This window comes from Marmota flaviventris, chromosome 20, assembly GCF_047511675.1.
Source record: "Marmota flaviventris isolate mMarFla1 chromosome 20, mMarFla1.hap1, whole genome shotgun sequence".
Classification (NCBI taxonomy): domain Eukaryota; kingdom Metazoa; phylum Chordata; class Mammalia; order Rodentia; family Sciuridae; genus Marmota; species Marmota flaviventris.
Window position 1 is genome coordinate 10,320,656 of NC_092517.1, and position 23,432 is coordinate 10,344,087.

The window sequence follows — 23,432 nt, forward strand, 5'->3', positions numbered from 1 at the left end:
TATTAGTACTAAATGGTATTGAAAGGTACATCCAGGCAAAGTCCATGTGCACAGCTGGCCACTAGATCAGACATCTTCATTAACTTAGCTTATCTGTCAAACAGCTTTTTTTTTTTTAAATCATTGGTCAACTGTAATTGTTTGAATTGTTCAGAAATTTTAACACTGAATTGTTCAGAGAGTTCTGAACACCTCCTTGGAACTGCGTGAGCCTTTGTGAAACGATTTTATACAGGCTAAATCGAAAAATGTATACATTTTCTTCTAAGACTCTAAGGAATAATACTTCAAAAATGGGTTTGAGCTAAGCACATGGTACACCCTATAATCACAGCAGCTTGGGAGGCTGAGGCAGGAGGAATTGAAAGTTTGAGGCTAGCCTCAGCAACTTAGTAAGACCCTAAGCTACTTAGCAAGACCCTGTCTCAAAAAAAAAACTTTTTAGTTCCTCAGGATAATGTATTTTCATATAGCCCTGAACTAAAACTTAAAATTTCCTTGTTTACTTTAAAAAAAAATATTAGTTATTCTAGGCAACCTCATAAGCTGGGAAAGGTCAAAGAAATGCTGGGACGTGATACTGACCAAATTATGTTGTTATATTGTGTGCATGTATGAATATGTAACAACAAATCCCATCTTTATGTACAACTATAATGCATGAATTTAAAAAAATGTGTGTGGGGGGGGTCAATTTTACCTTTTTCTGGGCAAAAAGTTAGGACTCCTAAATTGTTTCCTTGATGATGGTCCCAAACAGCAATTAACAATTTATATAGACTTACCCAGTCTTAGAACCCAAGTTCATCTTTAGTACATTTTGCAGAGAAAAGTCTATTGATGCTACTGATGTCTAAACTACATCCATGTGACTAAATGCTCAGACAGGCTAAGCAATTAGTAGCATTACATTAATAAAAATAAACAGTAGTCACCAACATAAATTGAGTCATTCTTATATGCTAGGCACAGTAAACAGTATGTTAAATGAAAAACTGAATTCTACCTTCACAATGGCTCTCTGAGTAGACACTACTGTCACTCTATATTACAGATGAGCCAACTAAATCTTTAAGTAAGAAGTGGGGGCTGATCAAGAATGCTAACACCATTGCCAGGTGTGGTAGCACATGCCTGTAATCCCATAGACTTTGGAGGCTGAGGCAGGAGAATTGCTAGTTTAAGGCCAGCCTTAGCAACGTAGCAAGGCCCTAAGCAACTTAGCAAGATCCTGTCACAAAATAAATTAAAAGGGCTGGGGGTGCTGGGGTTGTGGCTCAGTGGTAGAGCACTTGCCTAGCATGTGTGAGACACTGGGTTCAGTTCTCAGCACTGCATATAAATAAATAAGGTCCACTGACAACTAGGAAAATATTTTAAAAAGGCTGGGGTTATAGCTCAGTAGAGTGCTTGCCTAGTATGTGTGAGGCACTGGGTTCGATCCTCAGCATCACATAAAAACAAATAAAAAATAAAGGCATTTTGTCCATCTACAACTACAAAAAGTAATTAAATATATATACATATACATAAAAGGGCTGGGGATGTGGTTCAGTGTTTGAACACCCCTGGGTTCAATCCTTGGTACAACAACAACAAGAACAAACTAACGCTGTTGACAATGACTGAATAAACTTGGTTTCAGTACTTAAGAGAACAAATTATTTTCTAGTTAAAATGTCCTTGTTTGTAGGCAGAGAATGATGATTTTGAATAATTTTTACTTATTAAACAGTTGCCCTAAGAGAAAAGAATGTGATGACGTAACAACTTACTTCAGGTTACTTATAGCTTCGAGGTCATAAAATTGCAATTTCTAAGAGAGTATGACCTTGAAATTTTTGTTCATACAGTATGTATTTGGTAGATATTAGACACTCAGGAAATGTTTTCAATTAAATAAATGAAGGAAGTCCCTCACATTTTCTTTAATTGGATGTGGCCAAAACATCAGACTCCCCTGCTCTCTGTGTTTCTTTGAGTGGTAAAGTTGCATTCAATAAAATCTTTATCCTCGGGCTGGGGATGTGGCTCAAGCGGTAGCGCGCTCTCCTGGCATGCGTGAGGCCCGGGTTCGATCCTCAGCACCACATACCAACAAAGATGTTGTGTCCGCCGAGAACTAAAAAATAAATATAGAAAAAAAAAACATTTAAAAAAAAAATCTTTATCCTCATCTAGATTTCTCCATGTGTCTTCCTAACACAGGATGAGGTAGTTTGGACCTTCATCATCTCTGTCTGAGATTAGGATGGCACAGACAAGCACACACAATGAAGGAAAATTTATTCTCTCTTCTGTGGATTGGAGTCATTCATTAGTAGATAACATGGGACTGGTAGCTAATATCAGAGCTCTACAGTCCCAATTGCTGAGTCTCTTTTGATGAAAAGCAAACAAATGTGGTTATTGGAAGGTAAACCGGGGTGGTGGGATTTGGGCGCTAATTTATAACCATTCCATGAGTATTTTCTGCAGTCGTCAGTGCCACCAGTAGTCTATTTAGATAGCCAGACTCTGGGGTTCCCTAATGCCACCCAGGCCTCTCTATCCTTTTCCCATCCTTCCCTCCCTACAGAAGTCAGAGGGCAGAGCTGTCAAAGGCCTGGTTTTGTATGGCCACAAACTGCCCAGCATCAGCTCCCACTACAAAACAAACTTAAACCCCCACCTGAGAAGGCAGTCTGAGATAAGACAGGTATGGTGGCACACGCCACCTATCCTCCCGGCAGCTCCGGAGGCTGAGGCAGGAGGATTGTGTGTGCAAAGCCAGCCTCAGCAACTTAGCAAGACCCTGACTTAAAATGAAAGATTAAAAAAAAGAAGAAGAAGAAAAAGGCTGGGGATGTGGCTCAATGGTTAAGCACCTCTGGGTTCAATATTTCCAGCCCAAAAGACAGATGAATAAATAAAAGAAGGCAGTCTGACAGGTTACCTCTCCTAGATTTCTTCAACACTAAACCCGCAGTATTCTTTGCATGACTGTCAGCCACATTCTAGCTACCTCCAGTTCTGCACTATTGGTTTTCTTTGGTCAATTTGATGAAAATCTTTCCTGTGTTCCCTTGACACTGCAAACTCTCCTTAGCACAAAGGGATTGAGTTCTATGGCTATGATCCACCTAAAAATGAAGGCTGACATGCTCTAGGACATTGCTGGTCAGTCACGTGTCATTAGCACTGAGAGTTTGTTAGAAATGCAGAAGCTTCAGCCCAACCCTAGTTCTACTGAGAAAGAACCTGAATTTTAACAGGATGCCCAGGTAATCAGTATGCAGAATAAAATATGAGATTTGCTGTCCTAAGAGGCAGAGTGGGGAGTGGGATGTTGTCCAAAGAAAGCAGCACATTGTAGCCCACAATCCATTCTGTGAAAATAAAAGCCACCTTGCCTTAGTCTGTGTGTGTTTGCATGTGTGTTAGCACTTCTGCACTACACAACAAAATCCTCATTTTTTTTTCCTTTTTAAAATCCCTGTGCTCACCTCTAATCCCAGTGGCTTGGGAGGTTGAGGCAGGAGGATCCTGAGTTCAAAGCCAGCCTCAGCAACTTGGCAAGACCCTAAGCAACTTAGCAAGAACCTGTCTCTAAATAAAATATTTTTAAAAGGGGCTAGGGATGTGGCTTAGTGGTTAAGTGGCCCTGGGTTCAATCCCTGGTGCCAGACACACACACACATACACACACACACACACAACCCCTGTGCTGGCCTCAGCTTTAGAATTTGCAGCTCTGATGTGATTGGTCTCCTTTCTGATTCTCACATACTTTTCATCTCTAAGAGGCTGTCATCCATCCGTCTAGGGCATTTCTACCTGAATCAGATGGATAGGGTTCCAAGGGACCGCTGTTCTCTAACAACCAAAACAAGGCAGGTAAGCTCAAAATAATTGCTTTTTAAAACCCATCAAGAGCAGGGTCAAGCCTACATGAACTGAACTCAAGAGAGCAGCAAGTTCTCTGCAGGAGGGAGACACCCAGGGTCATTTTGTGATGGCAGAAGAATGATTTGTGACCATCGGGTGAGGACTTAACTGAAATGGTAACAAACTTCTAGGCTGAGGGAGCCCCCACCTAAGTGAGCATGCACCTCTCTGCCTGCCTGTGCAGGAGTTGCCCATCAATGCTGAGGGCAGGAAAGAAGGGCTCAGGAAGACTCTGTGAGGCATTTGGGGTTCTTACAGAGTCCAGAGAGCAGCCAAAGCTGGGGGAATGAGGGCTGAGGGAGCTCTTCAGAGATGCAGAGAGCAGGGACAAAGGGCAAAAAGCAATAAAAAAGGCTATCAGCTGGGCTGTAAGCAGGATGAGATCTCTCGCTGTCTTGAAACCTGTCAGCTCAGTTTTGAAGTCCAGGCAGATCTCAAGAATCTCACCCGTGCTGAGGTCCCAGACTCTGCCTAAGGCAAAGCATTAATCCCACCCTCAAAACAGCTGAAAGCAAGTGACAGGATTTCATTCTTTTTCATAGATGAATAATATTCCGTTGTATATATAAACCACATTTTCTTTATCTGTTCATCTGCTGATGGACACCTTAGATGATTTCGTATCTTGGATATTGTCAATAGTGCTGTAATTCAGCCATAAAAGACTATAAACCTTGCCAGAATTAACCCAACTATTATGCATAACATTTAAGCTCTAAAAAAAAAAGGACTATACTCCTGTCATTTGTGGCAACATGGATAGAACTGGAGAAGATTATGTAAATGAAATAAGTCAGGCAAAGAAAGACAAGTACTGCAAGACCTCTCATGTGGAAGCTGAAAACACTGATCTCATAGAACTATGGGGTAGAATAGTGGTGACTTGAGCTGGGCAGAGCAGGAGCAGAGAAAATAGAGCTAGGGAGGATAATGAGTGCAAGATTACAGTTGCACAGGAGGAGTAAGTTCTCGTGTTCTACAGCATGGCGGGGTGAATGGTCTCAGAAAAATACTGTGTATGTGCTCATGTGTATGTGAGAGACAGAGAGAAAGAGATAAAATGGGATGATTTTTGAAATGCAACACACCCAAAGTGAGACAGCACATGGTAGGAGCAGAAACAAAGAATAAGTAAGATAAGTAAAACTTACACACCAATATGGGTTCGTTAAGCCCAAATTTAAACCAATAATAATGATTCTATCAAAGATAAATACATTAAGCCCTTTAATTAAAAAGTAGAGATTAAGCTGGGTGCAGTGGCACATGCCAGTAATCCCAGCAGCTCAGGAGGCTGAGGCAAGAGGATCACAAGTTCAAAGCTAGCCTCAGCAACTTAGAAGGCCCTAAGCAACTCAGCAAGACCCTGCCTCAAAATAAAACATAAATAAGGGCTAGAGTTGTGTGGCTCAGCAGTTAAGTGACTCTGAGTTCAATCTCTGATATGAAATTTTAAAAAGTATAGATTATATTCAGGCCGGGTGGTACACACCTGCAATTCCAGCAACCTGGGAGGCTGAGGCAAGAAGACTGCAAATTCAAGACCAGCCTGGGTAACTTAGCAAGCCCCTGACACAAAATGAAAAAAAAAATTAAAATAACTGGGGATATAGCTTAGTGGTAGAACACCTCTGAGTTTAATCCCTAGTACCAGAGAGAGAGAGAGAGAGAGAGAGAGAGAGAGAGAGATTGTCAGCTTAAAATCAATGCAAAATCCAACAATATGTTATTTCTGAATACAAAATTCAATTATAGGAGCTGGGTATGTAGCTCAGCAGTGAAGCACTTAGCTAGCACATATGAGGCACTGGGTTTGATCATTAAAATAAATGAATAAAATAAAGGTATTGTGTCCATCTCCAATTAATTTTTTTATTTAAAAAATTCAATTATAAAGACACAGGTTGAAAGTATAAGGGTAGACAGAAAAAAAGCATACTACACAAACATGAAATATAAAAAGCAGGCTGGGGTCGTGGCTCAGTGGTAGCACGCTTGCCTAGCATGTGTGAGGCACTGTGTTCACCACATAAAAATAAATGAATAAAAACAAAGGTTCATTCACAACTAAAAATATATATATTAAAAAAAACATTTTCATCTCACTCCAGTTAGAATGACAGCTGTTAAGAATACAAACAACAATAAGTGTTGGCGAGGATATGGGGGGAAAGGCACACTCATACATTGCTGGTGGGACTGCAAATTGGTGCGCCCAATCTGGAAAGCAGTAGGAGATTCCTTGGAAAACTAGGAATGGAACCAACAGTTGACCCAGCTATCCCACTCCTCGGCTTATACCCAAAGGACTTAAAACAGCATACTACAGGGACACAGCCACATCAATGTTTATAGCAGTACAATTCACAATAGCTAAACTGTGGAACCACCCTAGATGCCCTTCAGTAGATGAATGGATAAAGAAAATGTGGTATATATATATATATATATACACAATGGAATATTACTCAGCATTAAAAGAGAATAAAATCATGGCATTTGCAGGGAAATGGATGGAGTTGAAGAATATCATGCTAAGTGAATTAAGCCAATCCCAAAAAACCCAAATTCCAAATGTCTTCTCTGATATAAGGAGGCTGATTCATAATGGGGACGGGGCGGGCAGCATGGAAGGAATAGACGAACTTTAGATAGGGAAAGGGGAGGGATGGGGGTAGGAAAGATAGTGGAATGAGATGGACATCATTACCCTAAGTAAGTATATTAAGACACGAACAGTGTGATTCTACTTTGTTTACAACCAGACATGAAAAATTGTACTCTATTTGTGTAATATAAATTGAACTGCATTTTGCTGTCATATATGACTAATAAGAATAAATAAAATTTTAAAAAGCAGGTGTAGTTATCAAAGTAGACTTCAAAATAATTATATTACTGAAGATTAAAAAAGGAGAAAGTATTAATGATAAAAACATCAAGAACATGTATAAATCAAAAATGTATATGCAGCTAATAATAGAACTTCAAAATGTATAAATCAAAAGTTTACAGACATGGACAAATCTACCACTGACTGCAGAGATTTTAACTCTCAGTAAGATGAGATAAATGGACAGTAACTCTCAGTAATTGATGAGTAAATGGACAAAAAAAATAGTTAGAGCTACATTATATTTTAGCAACACTATCTACCAACTTGGCCCAATTAATTTTATAAAATAATATACCAACAACTGTAGAATATACATTCTTTTAAAACTCATCAGGAACATTCTTCAAGATAGACTGTATGATGGGCCATGAAAGAGGTTTTAAGGGCTAAGGGTATAGATCAGTAGTACAGCATGTGCTTAGCATGCATGAGACTCCTGGTCCCAACCCCAGCACCAGATGGGGTACAGGGAGGGAGAAGTTTTAATAAATGTCAAAGAATTAAACTCTAAGAGTGTATCTTCTGAATCAATACTAACAAATTAGAAATCAAAAATAAAAAGGATACCTGGTACTACAGACCTATTTGAAAAACAGCTATAATGAAAAGTAATGACAATACTAAATGATGGCAGGGATGCAGAGAAACAAGATCTGTCACACATTGCAATGGGCAGTGTGAAATGGTACAGTTATTTAAGCAAAGTTTGTCAGTTGCCTAAAAAACTAAAAATACATTGCTCATTGACCTAGTAATTAAATGTACCCCTAAGTGTCAGAGAGAAAGAAAAACAACAACAAAACCCCCTGATGTCCACAGGAAAACATGTACACAAATGTTCACAGCAGGCTTATTGCTAATATCCCCAAACTGGAACAACCTGAATGTGCTTAAGTGGATGAATGATTAAACAAACTATGGTATATCCATAAAATGGAATACTAATCAATGATGAAAAAGAAACTTACTATGTATGCCCAATTACTATGTTTACCCAATTACTCAGATAAATCTCAAAAGACTTACGCTAGGTGAAAAAATATAAATCTCAAATGCTTATAAACTATATGATTCCATTTATATAATATTCTTTAAATAATAAATTACAGACATGGAGAACAGATTTGTGATTGCTAAGGGTTAAGAATAAATATGACTATAAAGGGACAGCATGAGAAAATTTTGTTGTGAAAGAAAAATTCTGCGTTCTGATTATGGTATTGGTTATACTAATCCTATTAAAATATTAGCAAGAATAGGGCTGGAGTTGTGGCTCATCGGTAGAGCACTCGCCTAGCAAATGTGAGGCCCTGGGTTTGATCCTCAGCACCACATAAAAATAAATAAAATAAAGGTATTGTGTCCAACTAAAAAATAAATATTTAAGAAATATTAGCAAGAATAGTTAAAGAAGGAAAAAGAAGCTGAATCTAAAATGTACACAGTAATGAAAGGAACCTAAAATAGCCAAACCAATCTTTAAAAAGGAAAAAGCTGAAAGATTTGCACTAGTTGATTTCAAGATTTCTATAAAGCCCCAGTAATCAAGAAAGTGTGGTATTAGCAGTGCCTAGGCAAATACACCAAGGGAAGAAAATAGAAAGTATATAAGTAGAACCACACATGTATGGTGAATTTTCAACTAAGTCATAAAGTCAATCCAACTGGAAGGGAAAGCCTCTTTAAACATTGCTGAAACAAAACACTAAATCTTAACTCTTTTTCACTCCACAAACAAAAATTATTTCAAGATAGATCACAGACCTAAATATAAGAATTTTATCTATAGTCGGGTATGGTGGCACATGCCTGTATATCCAGCAGCTTGGGAGGCTGAGGCAGGATCTCAAGTTCAAAGCCAACTTAATGAGGCCCCAACCAACTTAGTAAGACTCTGCTCAGAATACAAAAATATAAATAAATAAGAAGGGCTGGAGATATAGCTCAGCAGTTAAGCACCCCTGGGTTCAATCCCTTGTACCAAAAAAAAAAAAAAAAAAAAAAAAAAAAAAAATCATACCTATAAAGCTCATAGGAAAAAACATAATAGAATATTTTTTACTTCAGTCATCCCCAAGTTTTTGAAAAAGATGAATACACTTACATATACACAAACTGTAAAAGAAAATATTGAAAAACTGAACTTTATAAAAATTTAAAATTCTAATTATAAAAGATAAACAATAAAATCATGTTGCTGACCAAGTACTTGTATGTAAGGAACACTTACAAATCAACAATAAAATAAAATATCCAAATTGCAGGATATGAGGTCAATATAGATAAATGAATTATATTTCTATATACAACATTTTTTAAAAGGTGAATAATCCAATTTAAAAACCAAGCAAAAATTTGGACAAATACTTCACAAAAGAAGATATATTAAGGACCACTTAGCACCTAAAAAGGTGCTCATCTTTATTAATTTGCAGGAAAATGCAAAATAAAGCCAATACCAATACCATTTCAGACCCATTAGAATGCTCAAAATAAAATATGAAAATCTGTCAAGACTAATGTTGTTGAGGATGTGGAGCAATTGGAAACTTTGTATATTGCTGTTGGTATTGTAAAATGGTAACACCCCTTTGGTGATCTGTTTGGCAAATTGTAATAAAGTTAAACATATATTTAACCTATGACCCAAGAACTCCACCCCTGATATTTAGCCAAGAAAATGTACATTCACAAAGACTCCTATAGGGACATGAACTGCAGCCTCATTCCTAACCATCCCAAACTGGAAACAAACCAAATACCCATTCAGTAGAGACTAGGAAAACAAATTGTGTTAAATGCATACAATAAAATATACTCAATAATAATATTAATAATAGATGAATTTCTGATATAGGCAACAATGTAGAAGAATCTCAAAAACGTGAAGCAACAGAAATTTTTCTCAAAAGAATACATTCAGGCAGGTCGAGGAGGCACATGCCTATAATCCCAGCAGCTTTGGAGGCTGGGGTAGGAGGATCCCTAGTTCAAAGCCAATCTTGGCAACTTAGCGAGACCCTCTCTAAACAAAATATAAAAAGGGCTGGGGATACAGCTCAATGGTTAAGCACCCTTGAGTTCAAACCCTGGTACAAAAAAACAAAAAACATTCAGCTGGGTACTGAGGTGGGAATCTGTGACCTGGGAAGCCCAAGCAGGAAGCTCGTGAGTTCAAGGCCAGCCTAGGCAATTTAAGTGAGCTCTGTCTCAAAATATAAAAACTAAATGGTCTGGATATGTCACTAAGGGGTAGAACATTCCTGGTACTATAATAAATGAACGGGGAAGAAAGATTTATTTTGGCTTACGATGTCAGGGGTTCCAGGCCATGGTTGGCAGGCCCCTTGCTTTGGGCCTGTGATGAGGAAAAACATCATGGCAGGGAGCCTGGAGTAAGCTGAGCTGAAGAGGAGGGATCCTCACTAATATTCCTATCAAGGGCACGCCCCCAATTACCTAACTTCCATTCACTGGGCCCCGCCTCTTAAGGGTACCACACCTCCCAATAGCCCCAGGGGCCGGTGATCAAGCCTTTAGCAGGTAACCACTTAAGATCCACACTTTAACAGGAAATGTCTGTGAAGATACACACATTGACCAAAATTCATGAACCCTTGTATTTTACTAGACGTTTATCTCTCAATAAAGTAAACATAGAGTTTGTTTTGTTTAAGGAGCAAAGAATGAGGAGGTTGATTCTATATATAGAACAAAGGGTAGGAATTTACAGATGCTTTCCTGGACAAAGACATCTACATCCTTGAATCCACCCAGGGCTCACTTAACATTTTTTCTGAGTGGTTTGGAAGATGTTCAAATGTGCAGACACTACTCATCTCTTGCTTGTGGGGGCAAAAAATGAGAACTCAATCCCTATTGAAGAGCAAATTTTCAAACTGCAAGTCGGGATCTATTGGATTGGAGGGTTGTGAAACCAACTTTGCACATCAAGACCAGAATATCGTTCTTTTAATAAAATAGATTAGACTAGAAAAATATATGAATGCATATGCCAAGGGGAAGTATTGTTTGCGAGCTTTTTGTCTGGAATGCTTTGGACTATTTTTTTCCTAAGTGGTTTTAAAACATTTTTAAGTGAGCAATGGTTATTTAGGACTGCTGGTATGAGGGTCATGGTAGCTTATTGCTATAGCCCAACTAAGTCTGGGCTGCTCTATGCATAAGACAGGTTGACACACACACGTCATAATACACTGTACTTCTTACTATGATCTGTCATTTTAAAAATCGGAGGCTCCATAAACTGGCAAAAAGTGAACAAAATCTGAGCAAGCGAGGTGTAGATACTGTGAGGGGATCATGGACTCCAACCTGTGTGGGAAAGACCCGGGAGTTACCGCAGACAGCAACAACATAGACTCTTACCAATATACAACATCAGGCCACCAACATGCTGATCCCCACTGGGAAAAAAGAGAAATACTCATGCTTCCTTTATAGAAAATTACATTTTTTTCTGTACTTGGAAGAAATAAAACATCAGGGAGGGCTGCAAAATGGCAAGATAACCAAGGGCAGGTGCTCAGTTACACCACTCCAGAGGGTCTCTCGCATGGACTGCAGTATGAACAGCTCCCTCTGGAGTTGAGCAGTGTACAACCTATATAGCCCTACCAGACAGCCAGAAGTATAGCGATTAATAGCACAAACTTTGAAGTCCAACAAACCTGAGGTCTTATCCCAGATTATGCAATCTGGGGCACACTATTTAACCTCCCTGAGCCTCAATTTTCCAAAGGGTATGAGTTACATACCACTAGGACCTAGTTCAGTGCCTGAGGCAAAGTGGCTCTCAATAAATATATGTGTTAAGTGAACTAAGCTAATACTAGTACCAGCCACATAAAGTGGTGATAAGGAATGAATAAATTATCATGCACAAAGATTTTAGCATGCACGCAATCTAAAAACTAGCACGTGGTAAACCGTAAAGTATCTATAAAAGATTATATACTGAAATAGTGAGATTCTTCAGATGGAAAGATACTCGCTGGGAAGGAATTATGTTGTTTAATTTTTTAAAAAAGCAGTAAACTATAGAGAGAAGAACAGATTTTTAAAATAAGAAGAAATCAGGACATGGTAGGATGGGGATAGTTCTTGAAACTTGAGAGTATATTTAGAACGAATAAAAAGTAGGAAATGTCCTGTTTTATTATTTACAGATGTAGAACAAGTGAGAGCAAAACGTCTTGATAAATTCAAAGACTTCAGAATGATATTGTCATGAGTCACTCAAGCAGAAATGGTGGCATGGGGGGGGGGGTGACAGCAGAGGGGGACATAAATCCCTTCCTCTTCCAGAGCTTATTTCGTAGCAGAACTTTGGTTTTGACGCAGTCATGACAACTCCTCACGTTTATTAAAGTCGTGCAATAGAGCAGGTTACCCCAGGCTGAAGCACATACCCAGGGTGGACTCCAGTCCCCTCTCTGCCTCTGGTCCTACTGCCCACCTGGCAGGAGTAAGGTGGGACACATTTATTTCCTCCAGAGAGATGGCTGATAACAAGCCAGCAAAAATCGGCTCTAGGGAGGGAGGGATCTCTAAGCCCCGAAGTGAGGTCACCCCAGTTAGCAGTTAGAAATTGAGGCACATTTCACACTTGCTAATGGGTTTGACGCTTGTGAAACATAAACAGGAAGTGGAAGCTCTCCAAAGTGATCTGAAGGAAACACACTCCCTGTTTGGTCAATTCTCCACGTTGTCAAAGACACTGTCAATTAAGACTGACCCCCAGCAAAGTGCGCCCGATGCCAGTCCTCGCCCAGTCCCAGCAATGACCTCATTTTTCTCCCAATGTTTCCCACTGCAAGGTCATTCAGCAACGGGGTGACTGACCTGAAGCGTAGTGGGAAAGGTTTACAGTCATCTCTCAACTCCCCGAACTCGCAGGGCAGGAGAGCGCAGAGGTCAGTGAAATCCCCAGCCAGGCCTTATTTTAGTCATGAATTTCCACTGGCTACCTCCTCTGACAGTATCAAGGCTACTCACATCGCAGGATTGGAGTTTCAGCTGTTTTCTCTGCTCCAGGTCACAGAGACGGGACTTTTCCTGGGAAGGTAGGCAGAGGCCTCCGGAGGCCTAAGTGAGATCTTGAAGACCTGGGGCCTCTAGAGGAGGTCTTTTTGCCCCAGGTTCTGGGTTAACTTCTCCCGCTTCTACCTAAGCACTTTGGTAAATGTCAATTAAAAACAAAACGACAAAAAGCACCTTCACCTCTTTTTATTTCCTGCTAGCCAGGGGCCCTTATGTATTTTTCCCAGGGCTGCCTTCTCCTCATTGTCCTATCTATCCTTCCCCGGGGTTTCTGTAAGTTCAAGGACAGGATCCCTGTTTGATCCACCGGGCACTAGGCCTAACACAAGGAACCCAATAAAAGTGTCGACTGAATGAATGCGAAGATTTCACTGTGATAGGCGGAGAGTTTTCTTCCTGCTGGTTTTTCTCTTCCCTTCTCTCTTCCCTTCTGCAACACACCGAAAAACAGCGCCACCGAAGTTCGTGGCAGCAGAATGACGATTGACCCCGGCTGGCACACCACCTTCCTGGGGTCTTAGCTCGAGCCAGCGCGGTGGGGCTCCCAGTCCACAGCGCTGCGGCCCAAGACTGGCCACGTGAAGCGTCACGCCCCGCGCTGCTGCAGGGCAGGCGCCGCCGCCGCGGTTGTGTAACGCTGCAGCCGGAGGGGAGGCGACCCGGACGCCTCTGCTTCAGAGGGGGCAGAGGGAGGGAGGGAACGCTGGGCACCGCGCCCGGTGTCTTTCTGTGCTTGACTGGCCAGGGTGGGTAGGGGCAGAGGGGCACCCACGGGGGGGTGCACAAGTGGGTGCCTGTCCGCCTGCAGGCTGTGCCCAGGAGCGGAGCTCCGGGGGAGCAAGGGGCCCGCGGCTCACACCCTCGGCGGTCAGGTGCGCGCGGCGTGCTCGGCGGCGGCCTCGGCTGCCCCTGCGCTTGGCCGCCAGCCCGCTTCCCATGGGGTGACATCCGCCCCGCCCCTCGGTCCCTCCCCAAGGCGGGCAATTCCTGGACACGGGGCTGAGCGGTGGGGGCAGGGAAGCCGGGACGGAAAGAAACCCCAGCCTCTGGGGATGGCAGAGGGGCCGGGCGACTCCCTCCGCTGTGCGCCGGTTCCTCCGAGCGGGCTGGGCGGGGGAGGAGGAAGAGGGTTGGGCTGAAGCAAGCGAGGGGATATTCCTCTCCCGGCTTGAGTCAGACGCGGGCGGATCCGTCCTCCCCCGTTCCCTCCCAGGAGACGGGAACTTACTTCATTTCCCTGGGGCAGGTTCGCCCACGTTACCAACTCTCCCCCTCCCCCAGCTCCCCGGTTCCTTCCAGCTTCCGCGCCCCCCACCCAGCTGGGCAGGACCCAGGCTGCGCTGCCACCCCCTCTTCGGGGAAAGGAGGCCGCAGCCGCAGACACCTGGGGCCAGGGCTGGGGGTGGGGGCTCCCTCGCAGCCAGCCAGAGCGTTGTCCAACACGTGAGACTCATGTGATGAAGCCGGGGGAGGGCGGGCAGGTCGCTCCTTCCCTCCCCGGCAGCGGCCAGACGTGCCTGGAGTCACAGGGTAGAACACGTAGCTCCAACCCACCCACTCGCTCCCATTTAACCCAGCCCGCAGCCTCTCCATTACTCCTCGGCTCGTCCCCCCCCACACACACTCCGCCCTAACTGCTCCCCCGTTCCCTCCCGCCTCCCTGCCCGCCCCACTTCTCATTCACTTGGCTCGCACGGTGCAGACAGCGCAGGGTGCACACACCGCCAGTCTGTGCGCAGAGCCTGGAGCCAGAGGCCGCGAGGACACCCGGCCATGCACGCCCCCAACTGAAGCAACACCTCAAAGCCGCAGCTCGCAGCAGCTCTGCGCATTTCAGGGAACTCAGGCTCAGAGAAACCTCTGCGGAGAGACCCTCGAAACCTGCTTCAGGACACTCTTCAGCCCGACGCTCCGCTAAGTGCAGACAGGAGCGCACAGTGGCCCCGGATCGCCGCGCCATGGAGCGGATCCCCAGCGCGCAACCACCCCCTGCCTGTCTGCCCAAAGCACCAGGACTGGAGCACGGAGACCTACCAGGGTAAGTTGGCATTCTCTGGCCTCTTCAAGCCTCCACTGCAGCCCTGGGTCCTGTGCCTTTCAACTTAGCTGCTGCGGGCGCCTCCGGGGACTCTACGCCCGATAGGGCGCCTGCAGCCTGTGCGCACGGAAAGTCACGACCCTTCTTGGCTCTCTCCCTGCAGAATGGATTTTGCCCACATCTACCAAGTGTACAAGTCGAGGCGGGGAGTAAAGCGGAGCGAGGACAGCAAGGTAAGTGCACCCCTGGGGACCCCGCGCCGCAGTCCCTAGCTGCCCGCTAAGTTTCCAAGAAAAGTTTTCTTGCTTTGAGGTTGGCGGGGGAGATGCAAACTGTGGGTTCGGTGCCACTACTAAGTGACTTGGAAAAGAAGGGGCAAAAGGTGGTTCTGGGTGCGACTCTGCTCCTTAACCAGACTTTTTTCATTGCGGCGGGGTGTGGAGGAAGGGAGGTTTCGCATCCCCTTGCCCACCGCCTTTTCGTGCGCTTTGCAGGAGACCTACAAACTGCCACACCGGCTCATCGAGAAAAAGAGACGTGACCGGATTAACGAGTGCATCGCCCAGCTGAAGGATCTCCTACCCGAACATCTCAAACTTACAGTAAGTGAGAAGCTGGCCTCTCTCCAATGTAGCTCTTCTGCCCAGAGGGCGGGCCGGGGTCACCCGCCGCCTGCAGGCGTCGCGGGGAATTGCAGACTAGTCTAGATGGCCCGACCAAAGCTGGCAGGTGACTTGGTGCAGGGGTACCCTTCCCCAGTCCTGAGATTTTCTGGCCCTATGCAAATGAGGTGAGAAGCTCTTGGACCTCTCCAAGTTGGCTCCAACAACTGCCGGCCTCCTTTTTGGGAGCTTAAGATTTTTCCTTCTGGCCATTTTTAGAATTCTCTAGTTTTCCTGATTTAAAGGAAAAAACTAAGAATGTGCAGGGTTTTTTTTACCCAATTCCCCAGCCCCCCCCCCTTTTTTAATTAAGAGAGCCTGCTTCTTTTGGTGTGGGATTTTTTTTTCCTGCCCTTTCTTGACAGTAGCCAAAAGCTTAAGCAGTCTTTAGAGAAAGGGGGGTGGGGTGTGGGAAAGCATTTGGAGAGGAAGAAAAAAGCCTGGATGACCTGGAAGTTCTGAAAGGGTGTCAGGAAAAAAACTTGGGAAAGCCTCTTGGCTGCAGACACAGTAGAAGTCCCTCCGTGGGTTGACACTACTGCAGAGAAATGTTATCTCTGGATTCCCCTGAGTTAAGGTCAGCGGCGGCTGCTGCAGAAATTTATCTGTCAAAGCTTCCTCCTTAGGTAGCTGCAGCTTCCAAAGATAAATGACATGTGTTTTTTATCCTTTTATCATATGTATGTATGTATGTGTGTGTGTGTGTATATATATATATGTGTGTGTGTATGTGTGTGGATTTAGAAATGTTATCTGCAAAGTTAAAATGAAATTCAGCCAACCAGGAAAGGCTATTCTATTCTTTTTCCCCCTTTATAGACATTTCTCATTGCTAATAAGTGTCCCAGAGGTGGGACTTCTGTGACCTCACCGCTGACTAAAGCTCTTTTCATTCCAGACTTTGGGTCACTTGGAAAAAGCAGTAGTTCTGGAACTTACCTTGAAGCATGTGAAAGCACTAACAAACCTGATTGATCAGCAGCAGCAGAAAATTATTGCTCTGCAGAGTGGTTTACAAGCGGGTGAGTCTGATTAGTATCTCTTAAGAGTTGTGCACAGATAGAGAGCCCCTGGGCTCTACATGGGATGTGGCAAACATTCCTGCAACCAATTGCTTGTGCAGGTTCACCGAGGGAGACTTGTTTTATCTTTCCAAAAGGTCAGACTTTCCATTTGGAATGCTGCGGGGTGCCACCTGGCATGAATACGTATTAGTCAAATGATAAAATGTTGCTGTGGCATTTTGGCTTCAGAGTCTCTGGGTTCTGGGAGATTTCCCTACTCCCTTTTAAAATGCCAAGACACCTATAATTTGCATTGTGGGTGTTTTATAGTTTGTCTTCTTAGCCCTCTCTCCTTGGAGAATACATCACGGGTATGCCCCAGCATTTTCCTGTTCCTTTGCTTCTTTATCACTTGCTCTTCCGTTTGTTCTTTCCGTGTGGGGTGCAATCCTGGCAGGATGACAGCAGGAGTTTTTCCTGCATTTCTTGTGGTTCCCTGAATCGCCACTAGGTATCTTAGTGAATTGCACAATCTAACGAAACCACTGAAGTTTCGTCATTTGTTTCTCCTGACTTCCAGAGAATCAGAGATACTTCTAACCTTCCAGTCTCCTTCTTTCCAAATAATACTGTACAGATGAGAGAATTCCTGTACCCATGCCAACATCCATTCTTCTCTGTATTTCTTTCTGTGGCCAGTATGATGAGAATCACAAAAACCCAGCAAGTGTTTCTGCCAGCTCCCTCATTAAAAATAAAAGATGATCAGACCTAATTTGGGGGGGATCATGGATAGAATACATGTAAAAGACTTAGAAATAGCCTAAAGTTGACAGTGGGGATATACCTTTTATAAATCATTGAAAATAAATTTACTTTAGATGATATTTCATTGTTTATTTTATGATTGTCTGGCCTTGTGCATATTGCCCCAGTGAGACTGATTTTCTATCATTCAACTCTTGGGTTTAAAAATATATCAGAATGTTTGTTACACTGTCACAGCAAAAACTCTGGAATAATCTACAAATTCAGCAAGAGCAGAAATATCCATCTTTACTAATAATGGCCCATTTCTATTATGCAGCCATTAAAAGTCATATTTGGGGGCTGGGGGTGTCACTCAATGGCAGAGTAGGTGCTTAGCATCTATGAGGCCCTGGATTCAATATTCAGCACCCTGTTCCCCCAAATCTCTCAATGCTAGGGTTATAGATGTTCATGTTTATTTTTTAAAACTTTTCAGTGTATTTTTTTCCTCTGAACATGTTACATTTGAAGTTAGAAATGAATTGAAAATTAGCAAATGCTTTTTTTTTTTTTTTTTTTTTTAACACAACAGAAAGCCCCAGATGCAGAGCCCTCTGAAACATGTTCCTTTGGTTCTTTGTCTCTTCAGGTGAGCTGGGGAGAAACGTGGAAGCAGGTCAAGAGATGTTCTGCTCAGGTTTCCAGACGTGTGCCCGGGAAGTGCTTCAGTACCTAGCCAAGCATGAGAACACTCGGGACCTGAAGTCTTCGCAGCTTGTCACTCACCTCCACCGTGTGGCCTCTGAGCTGCTGCAGGGTGGCACTTCCCGGAAACCATCAGACCCAGCTCCCAAAGGGATGGACTTCAAGGAGAAAGCCAGCTCTCTGGCTAAAGGCTTGGAAGGCCCTGGCAAAAACTGTGTACCAGTCATCCAGCGGACATTTGCTCCCTCAAGTGGGGAGCAGAGCGGCAGCGACACAGACACAGACAGTGGCTACGGGGGAGAATCTGAGAAGGGCGATTTGCGCAATGAGCAGCCGTACTTCAAAAGTGACCATGGACGCAGGTTCACAGTGGGAGACCGGATCGGCACCATTAAGCAAGAATCCGAAGAACCCCCTACGAAGAAGAGCCGAATGCAGGTGTCAGATGACGAAGGCCACTTCCCTAGCAGTGACCTGATCAGCAACCCGTTCCTGGGCCCACACCCGCACCAGCCTCCCTTTTGCCTGCCTTTCTATCTGATCCCACCATCAGCAACTGCCTACCTGCCCATGCTGGAGAAGTGCTGGTACCCAACCTCAGTGCCGGTGTTGTACCCGGGCCTCAACGCCTCCGCCGCTGCGCTCACCAGCTTCATGAACCCAGACAAGATCTCCACTCCCTTGCTTATGCCGCAGAGACTCCCTTCTCCCTTGTCCGCCCATCCATCCCTCGACTCTTCCGCCTTGCTCCAGGCCCTGAAGCAGATCCCGCCTTTAAACTTAGAAACCAAAGACTAAACTCTTTAGGGGGATCCTGCCGCTTCGCTTTCCTTCTTTCCTACTTCCAAAAACACAAACCAACGTTTTTGTGAGTGCAGCGAGATTGTTCCGTTGTGCGTACAGAGAAATCTAAGGAGTGGGGATGCGCGCGCATGCGTGCGAGTAGGCGCGTGTGCCTGCGTTTATGTAGGTGTAGGACATCGCAAGCTTATTTTGGCGTAGGGAAGATGCCATAGGGGGGAATGATAGCAGCCAGCTGGGGCTTTTCCCTACCTGGAGAATAGCCCCCTTTGACACAGATCAGCTGGATTTTCAAAAGCTTCAAAGTTTTGGTCTTGTGAGTCACTGTGCAGTTTGGGAGTTTGGGAGTCGGGTCTGTGGCTTTGAGAAAATGGTACTTTCAAAAGAGGGTTTTCCAGAGCGCAGCTCCGAGCCAGCTGTTAGGACCCCACCCTTCTCCCTTTATTGTGGAGGTGACTCACCAGACTGTGAGGAGAGAGTAGTCAGACCTAGCTTTCTGCTAAACTGGTGAGGTAGCAGACACTGGCACAACACGGTAGGGTAGTGGTTTGGGGAGATTTCCGCAGGTCTGCTCCCCACCCCTGCCTCCGATGAATAAAGAGAATGTAGTTCCCTACTCAGGCTTTCATAGTGATTCGCTTCACTAAGGAACTGAAAATGGCCCCTTTGAGCTGCCAGGGAACAACTTCCCCAGGCCTCTGGCACCTGTTTCAAGGTCTCACGGTTAAGACATGCTGTCCAGGGAACCAAATGAAGTCTCAGAGATGCCCATACCCTCAGCGCCCCAAAGTGCACAAAGCTAAATAACCAATTGCTACCTTTAACGCAGAGCTAGACTCGGTTTTAGACTCAACCCTTTTAACCAAGCTTAGCTTCCAAAAGGCCTAACCAAGCCCGGGTGCCGCAGGACCCTTTCTGTAAACTAATTCCTCTTGCCCAACAGCATATGGGGTGTCCTTATTGCTAAAAAGGATTCTGTCTCCATCAAAGAGGTTTTATTTTTGATCCAGAGCCCATGTTTTCCTGACTTGTCCAGCCAGTCCTGCACCAGCTTCTCAAAATGCACTATGCTTGATTGACAATGTTTTCTTTATTTTTTTTTTCCGTTTTTGTTTTGGTATAAAGTCGTTGCCTTTATTTGTAAAGCTGTTATAAATATATATTATATAAATATATTAAAAGGAAAATGTTTCAGATGTTTATTTGTATAATTACTTGATCTACAAAGTGAGAAAAATGAATGTATTCCTGTTTTTGAAGAGAAGAATAATTTTTCTTTTCTCGAGGGAGAGGTACAGTGTTTATATTTTGGAGCCTTTCTGAAGGTGTGAAATTGTAAATATTTTTATCTATGAATAAATGTTAAGTAGTTGTTTTAAAATACTTAATAAAATAATCCTTTTCCTGTGGAAGAGAAAGAAAGTCTCCTGAATTTTTGAAAAAATACGTAGTTGTGTGATGTGGTTGTCCTCTTGAGTGAAGGCAATAACCAGTTAATCTTGATGTAATTTCATTAGGCTTAATCAATTTAATAGATAAATATTGGTTTAGGTTTATTTCTTTTTTAGGTTTCTTTTTTTTTTTTTTTAACTTAACCCTTGGCAGGGATTTGCAATCATCATATGCCTCTTCCCAGAGTTAAGCAAAAAAAAAAAAAAAAAAAATACATTTTCCCCTCCCATCTGCTTTAGTCATGATCTTTAGAACTTGACAGAAAACTTAGGTATGAAGTCATGGGTCAGAACATCAGGAGCATCAGGGTAAGTGCATTGAGAAAAGATTTTAACTGATGGTATTAGGCAATAATATTTGATGCCGAGTAAGTTGATTTTTTTCAAACCTAGCAAGATCTAATGGATTTGCTACGTCCTGTCCTATTGCTGCTGGAGGTGACATTCCATAATGACTTTCTACATCCTTCCTGGACTTCCTCCCCTTGGGTATGTTTGCGTGAATGAATGTTGGTGTTCCTTAGTCAAGTGCTCTTATTAAAGAAAAAAATTCCATAGGAAAAGATGTGGGAAATGACCCAGTCGAATATTTTTTGCTTTCCCCTTCACCTGGTTCTGCAATATTTCTGTCAGATGCTGGCTGTCCCAGGTGCATCTTCCAGAATCTTTGGGTTGTCTGGAACCCTGCAGGGGAGCTGCCTCCAGGTCAATCTCTTCTAGGCATCACCTGCCTATTAGAATTGTCTGCTTCAAATATCACCTTCTCTGGCTCCTGAATGGCCAGGAGGCAGGGTACATATTTCCTCCCAATTGACTCCAGACCACGTGGTGTAGAAGGACCCACAGAGAACAAGACCAGTCTGGTGGTCTATCACCACCCTCTCCACGCCTGTTTTTGACAAGATAAAATAAGGATTCTGAGGCTTTCTCACGTGTCCTACAGCAGGCAGATGGCTCTCTAGGTCCCGCCTTCTCCCGCCTTCTCCCAGCTCCTCGAGGTCTGCACTTGCAGGTCTCCTGATTGCAAGCCCCTGAATAATGCTTCCTTGAGATGCCAGATCTTTCCAGCTAGACTTTTTTTTTTTTTTTTTTTAATGAAAGCACAAAACCAGTCAAGTTTATCTGAGAGATGAAACTCTGGGGGTTGAAATCAAGCCCAAACCCTTCTTGCGTGTCCCGCCCACTTTCCTAGCCAGTGATTCAAGGAGTAACTGGGGACAGCGGCAGGAAGTGGAGCAACCTGAACTTAAAAAAAAAAAAAAAAAAATTAAGGTTCTACACACGGCCCATCCAGAATCCCCTTACTGGAGTCTGCCCTTATGAAACCCCCTAACTCTGCAGCTGTCTCTCTGTCTCCTTCCATTTGCCCTTGACATTGCTTCATCCAGTTTCAGCAGGATCCAAAAGCGCTCCCAGGGAGGTGCGGGGGAGGGCTTGCACCCCATCCTTCTGCCCCCTGGGCACAAAGAGGACCTCTGTTTAAAAGGGGGTGTGTGAGCGTGAGGGGGTGTGAAGCCCTGCCTCCGGGGCCAAGGAGAGGTGGCAGGAGGCAGGGGAATGGAGGCTTGGGATCTGGCTGCCCTCAGACAGGGCGTGATCCTCTGGGCCTGCCGGGATGGTCTCACCCAGGGCTGACCTGCCTCGCCTGTTGACACAACGTCACGTTTCCGACTGCAGCCCTTTCATGTGCGGCCCGCGGCTAAATGCGGCTGCCGGTTCCTGGAAGCAGACGTGCCTGGCACCGCGTCAGCAGAAACTTGATCCCCGGGGAAGCTTGGCAAGGCCTCGGCATTGCTCGGCCCCCAGAAATAGGGCCTGGCAGCGGGGCTCAGGGCAGCCCCCTGTGCCCAGTAGGAGGGAATATGAGCCCGGGTGGGAGGGAGCTGGAGGTAGGCTGAGCTTTGGGACAAGGGCCTAATTAATTAGGAGCAAGAAGATTCTCACGGGTCATCCCTCTTAAATGCAGCCTAACAACCTCCAAATACTATATTGGGTACTATTATAATTGACATTTGTAGATAAATAAAAGCAAGTTCAGAGAGGGAAGGTAACTTGCCCAAGGTCACAAAGAAACTTCAGAATGGCTATACCATTAGTAGGGTGGTGGATCTCTCTTTTTTTTTTTTAGAGAGAATTTTAATATTTATTTTTTAGTATTTGGCGGACACAACATCTTTGTTTGTATGTGGTGCTGAGGATCGAACCGGGCCACACGCATGCCAGGCGAGCGCGCTACCGCTTGAGCCACATCCCCAGCCCGGTTGTGGATCTCTTAATCCCATCCAAGACGAAGGTTTTCACAGAGCCTAGTCGTTAATAATCGTAATAATACAAATAGTTATATTACTACTAGTGATAGTAACAACAAACTTGTTTGTAGCACTTACTGTTTGGCAAGCATTCTTCAAAGTACTCCACATGCAACAACTTAATTATCACAGCAGTTCCATAAGGTAGATACAATTTTTATGCCCATATACAGTTAATGAGATGTAAGCACAGAGAGGGTAGTACTTTCTCAAGGTCCCACAGCTTCGGTGGTGAATGGGAAATGACACCTAAACAATTGGGCTGCAGAGTCTTTGTGCTTAACTACAAAACCACATGGCCATTCTTGCTAAGTTAACAATAAAAAGAGCAAGAGTAATGGTAATTGCAACTATTACTATCCTATTTTGAACACTTGTCCCATGCTAAAAGCCTTATCAAGCACTTTATGTGAATAATCTCTATTTGTTACAATGACTGTGGTAGGTAGATACTAACGTGCCTCCCTTGTTTTAATTTTAAAAAGATTTTTTTTTAACATGCCCCTTTCATAGATGAGAAAACTGGAGCTCAGAGAGGGGAAATACCTCATGTGAGGTGACATATTGTGTAAGGGAGGAAAGCACACTCTTTCTCTGGTGTGGATCTGCTTCTAAACTGGGTTCCTGATAGGTTGGGCTCTGACACGCATTATCTCATTTAGTCCTCAAAAGAGCTCTGCGGAGGAGGTCACCTCATGCCCAGTGTGACCATGAGATAATCGAGTTCAGAGTAAAGTCATTGCCCAACTCTTTATTTGCTTCCTTGCCCGCTCATCAGCCTCACCAGCCTCACCATCCCACAGCCAAGAATGGGCACATCCTCTGA

The 23,432-nt window shown here is 43.9% G+C and overlaps 1 protein-coding gene and 1 long non-coding RNA gene across 2 annotated transcripts; one reads left to right on the plus strand and one right to left on the minus strand.

Moving 5' to 3' along the window:
• Positions 1–1,838: 1,838 nt before the first annotated feature.
• LOC139703029 (uncharacterized) lies at positions 1,839–13,431 on the minus strand. The gene is made up of 2 exons (XR_011705558.1): positions 12,842–13,431; positions 1,839–2,122 (listed from the first exon to the last, which is right to left on the minus strand). It is a non-coding gene; the product is annotated as an uncharacterized lncRNA (long non-coding RNA).
• Positions 13,432–14,418: 987 nt separating this feature from the next.
• On the plus strand, positions 14,419–20,042 carry Bhlhe40 (basic helix-loop-helix family member e40). Its single transcript, XM_027931900.3, has 5 exons — positions 14,419–14,924; positions 15,088–15,157; positions 15,419–15,526; positions 16,485–16,608; positions 17,990–20,042. The coding sequence occupies exons 1-5, from the start codon at positions 14,845–14,847 to the stop codon at positions 18,841–18,843; spliced, it is 1,236 nt and encodes a 411-aa protein (XP_027787701.1). The 5' UTR covers positions 14,419–14,844; the 3' UTR covers positions 18,844–20,042.
• Positions 20,043–23,432: the final 3,390 nt, after the last annotated feature.

Excerpts from the sequence above, each read along its gene's own strand:
- Bhlhe40 (XM_027931900.3), top strand. The coding sequence starts at position 14,845 with ATGGAGCGGATCCCCAGCGCGCAACCACCCCCTGCCTGTCTGCCCAAA. Across the intron at positions 14,925-15,087 it reads GAGCACGGAGACCTACCAGG|AATGGATTTTGCCCACATCT; the intron begins GTAAGTTGGCAT and ends CTCTCCCTGCAG. Across the intron at positions 15,158-15,418 it reads AGCGGAGCGAGGACAGCAAG|GAGACCTACAAACTGCCACA; the intron begins GTAAGTGCACCC and ends TGCGCTTTGCAG.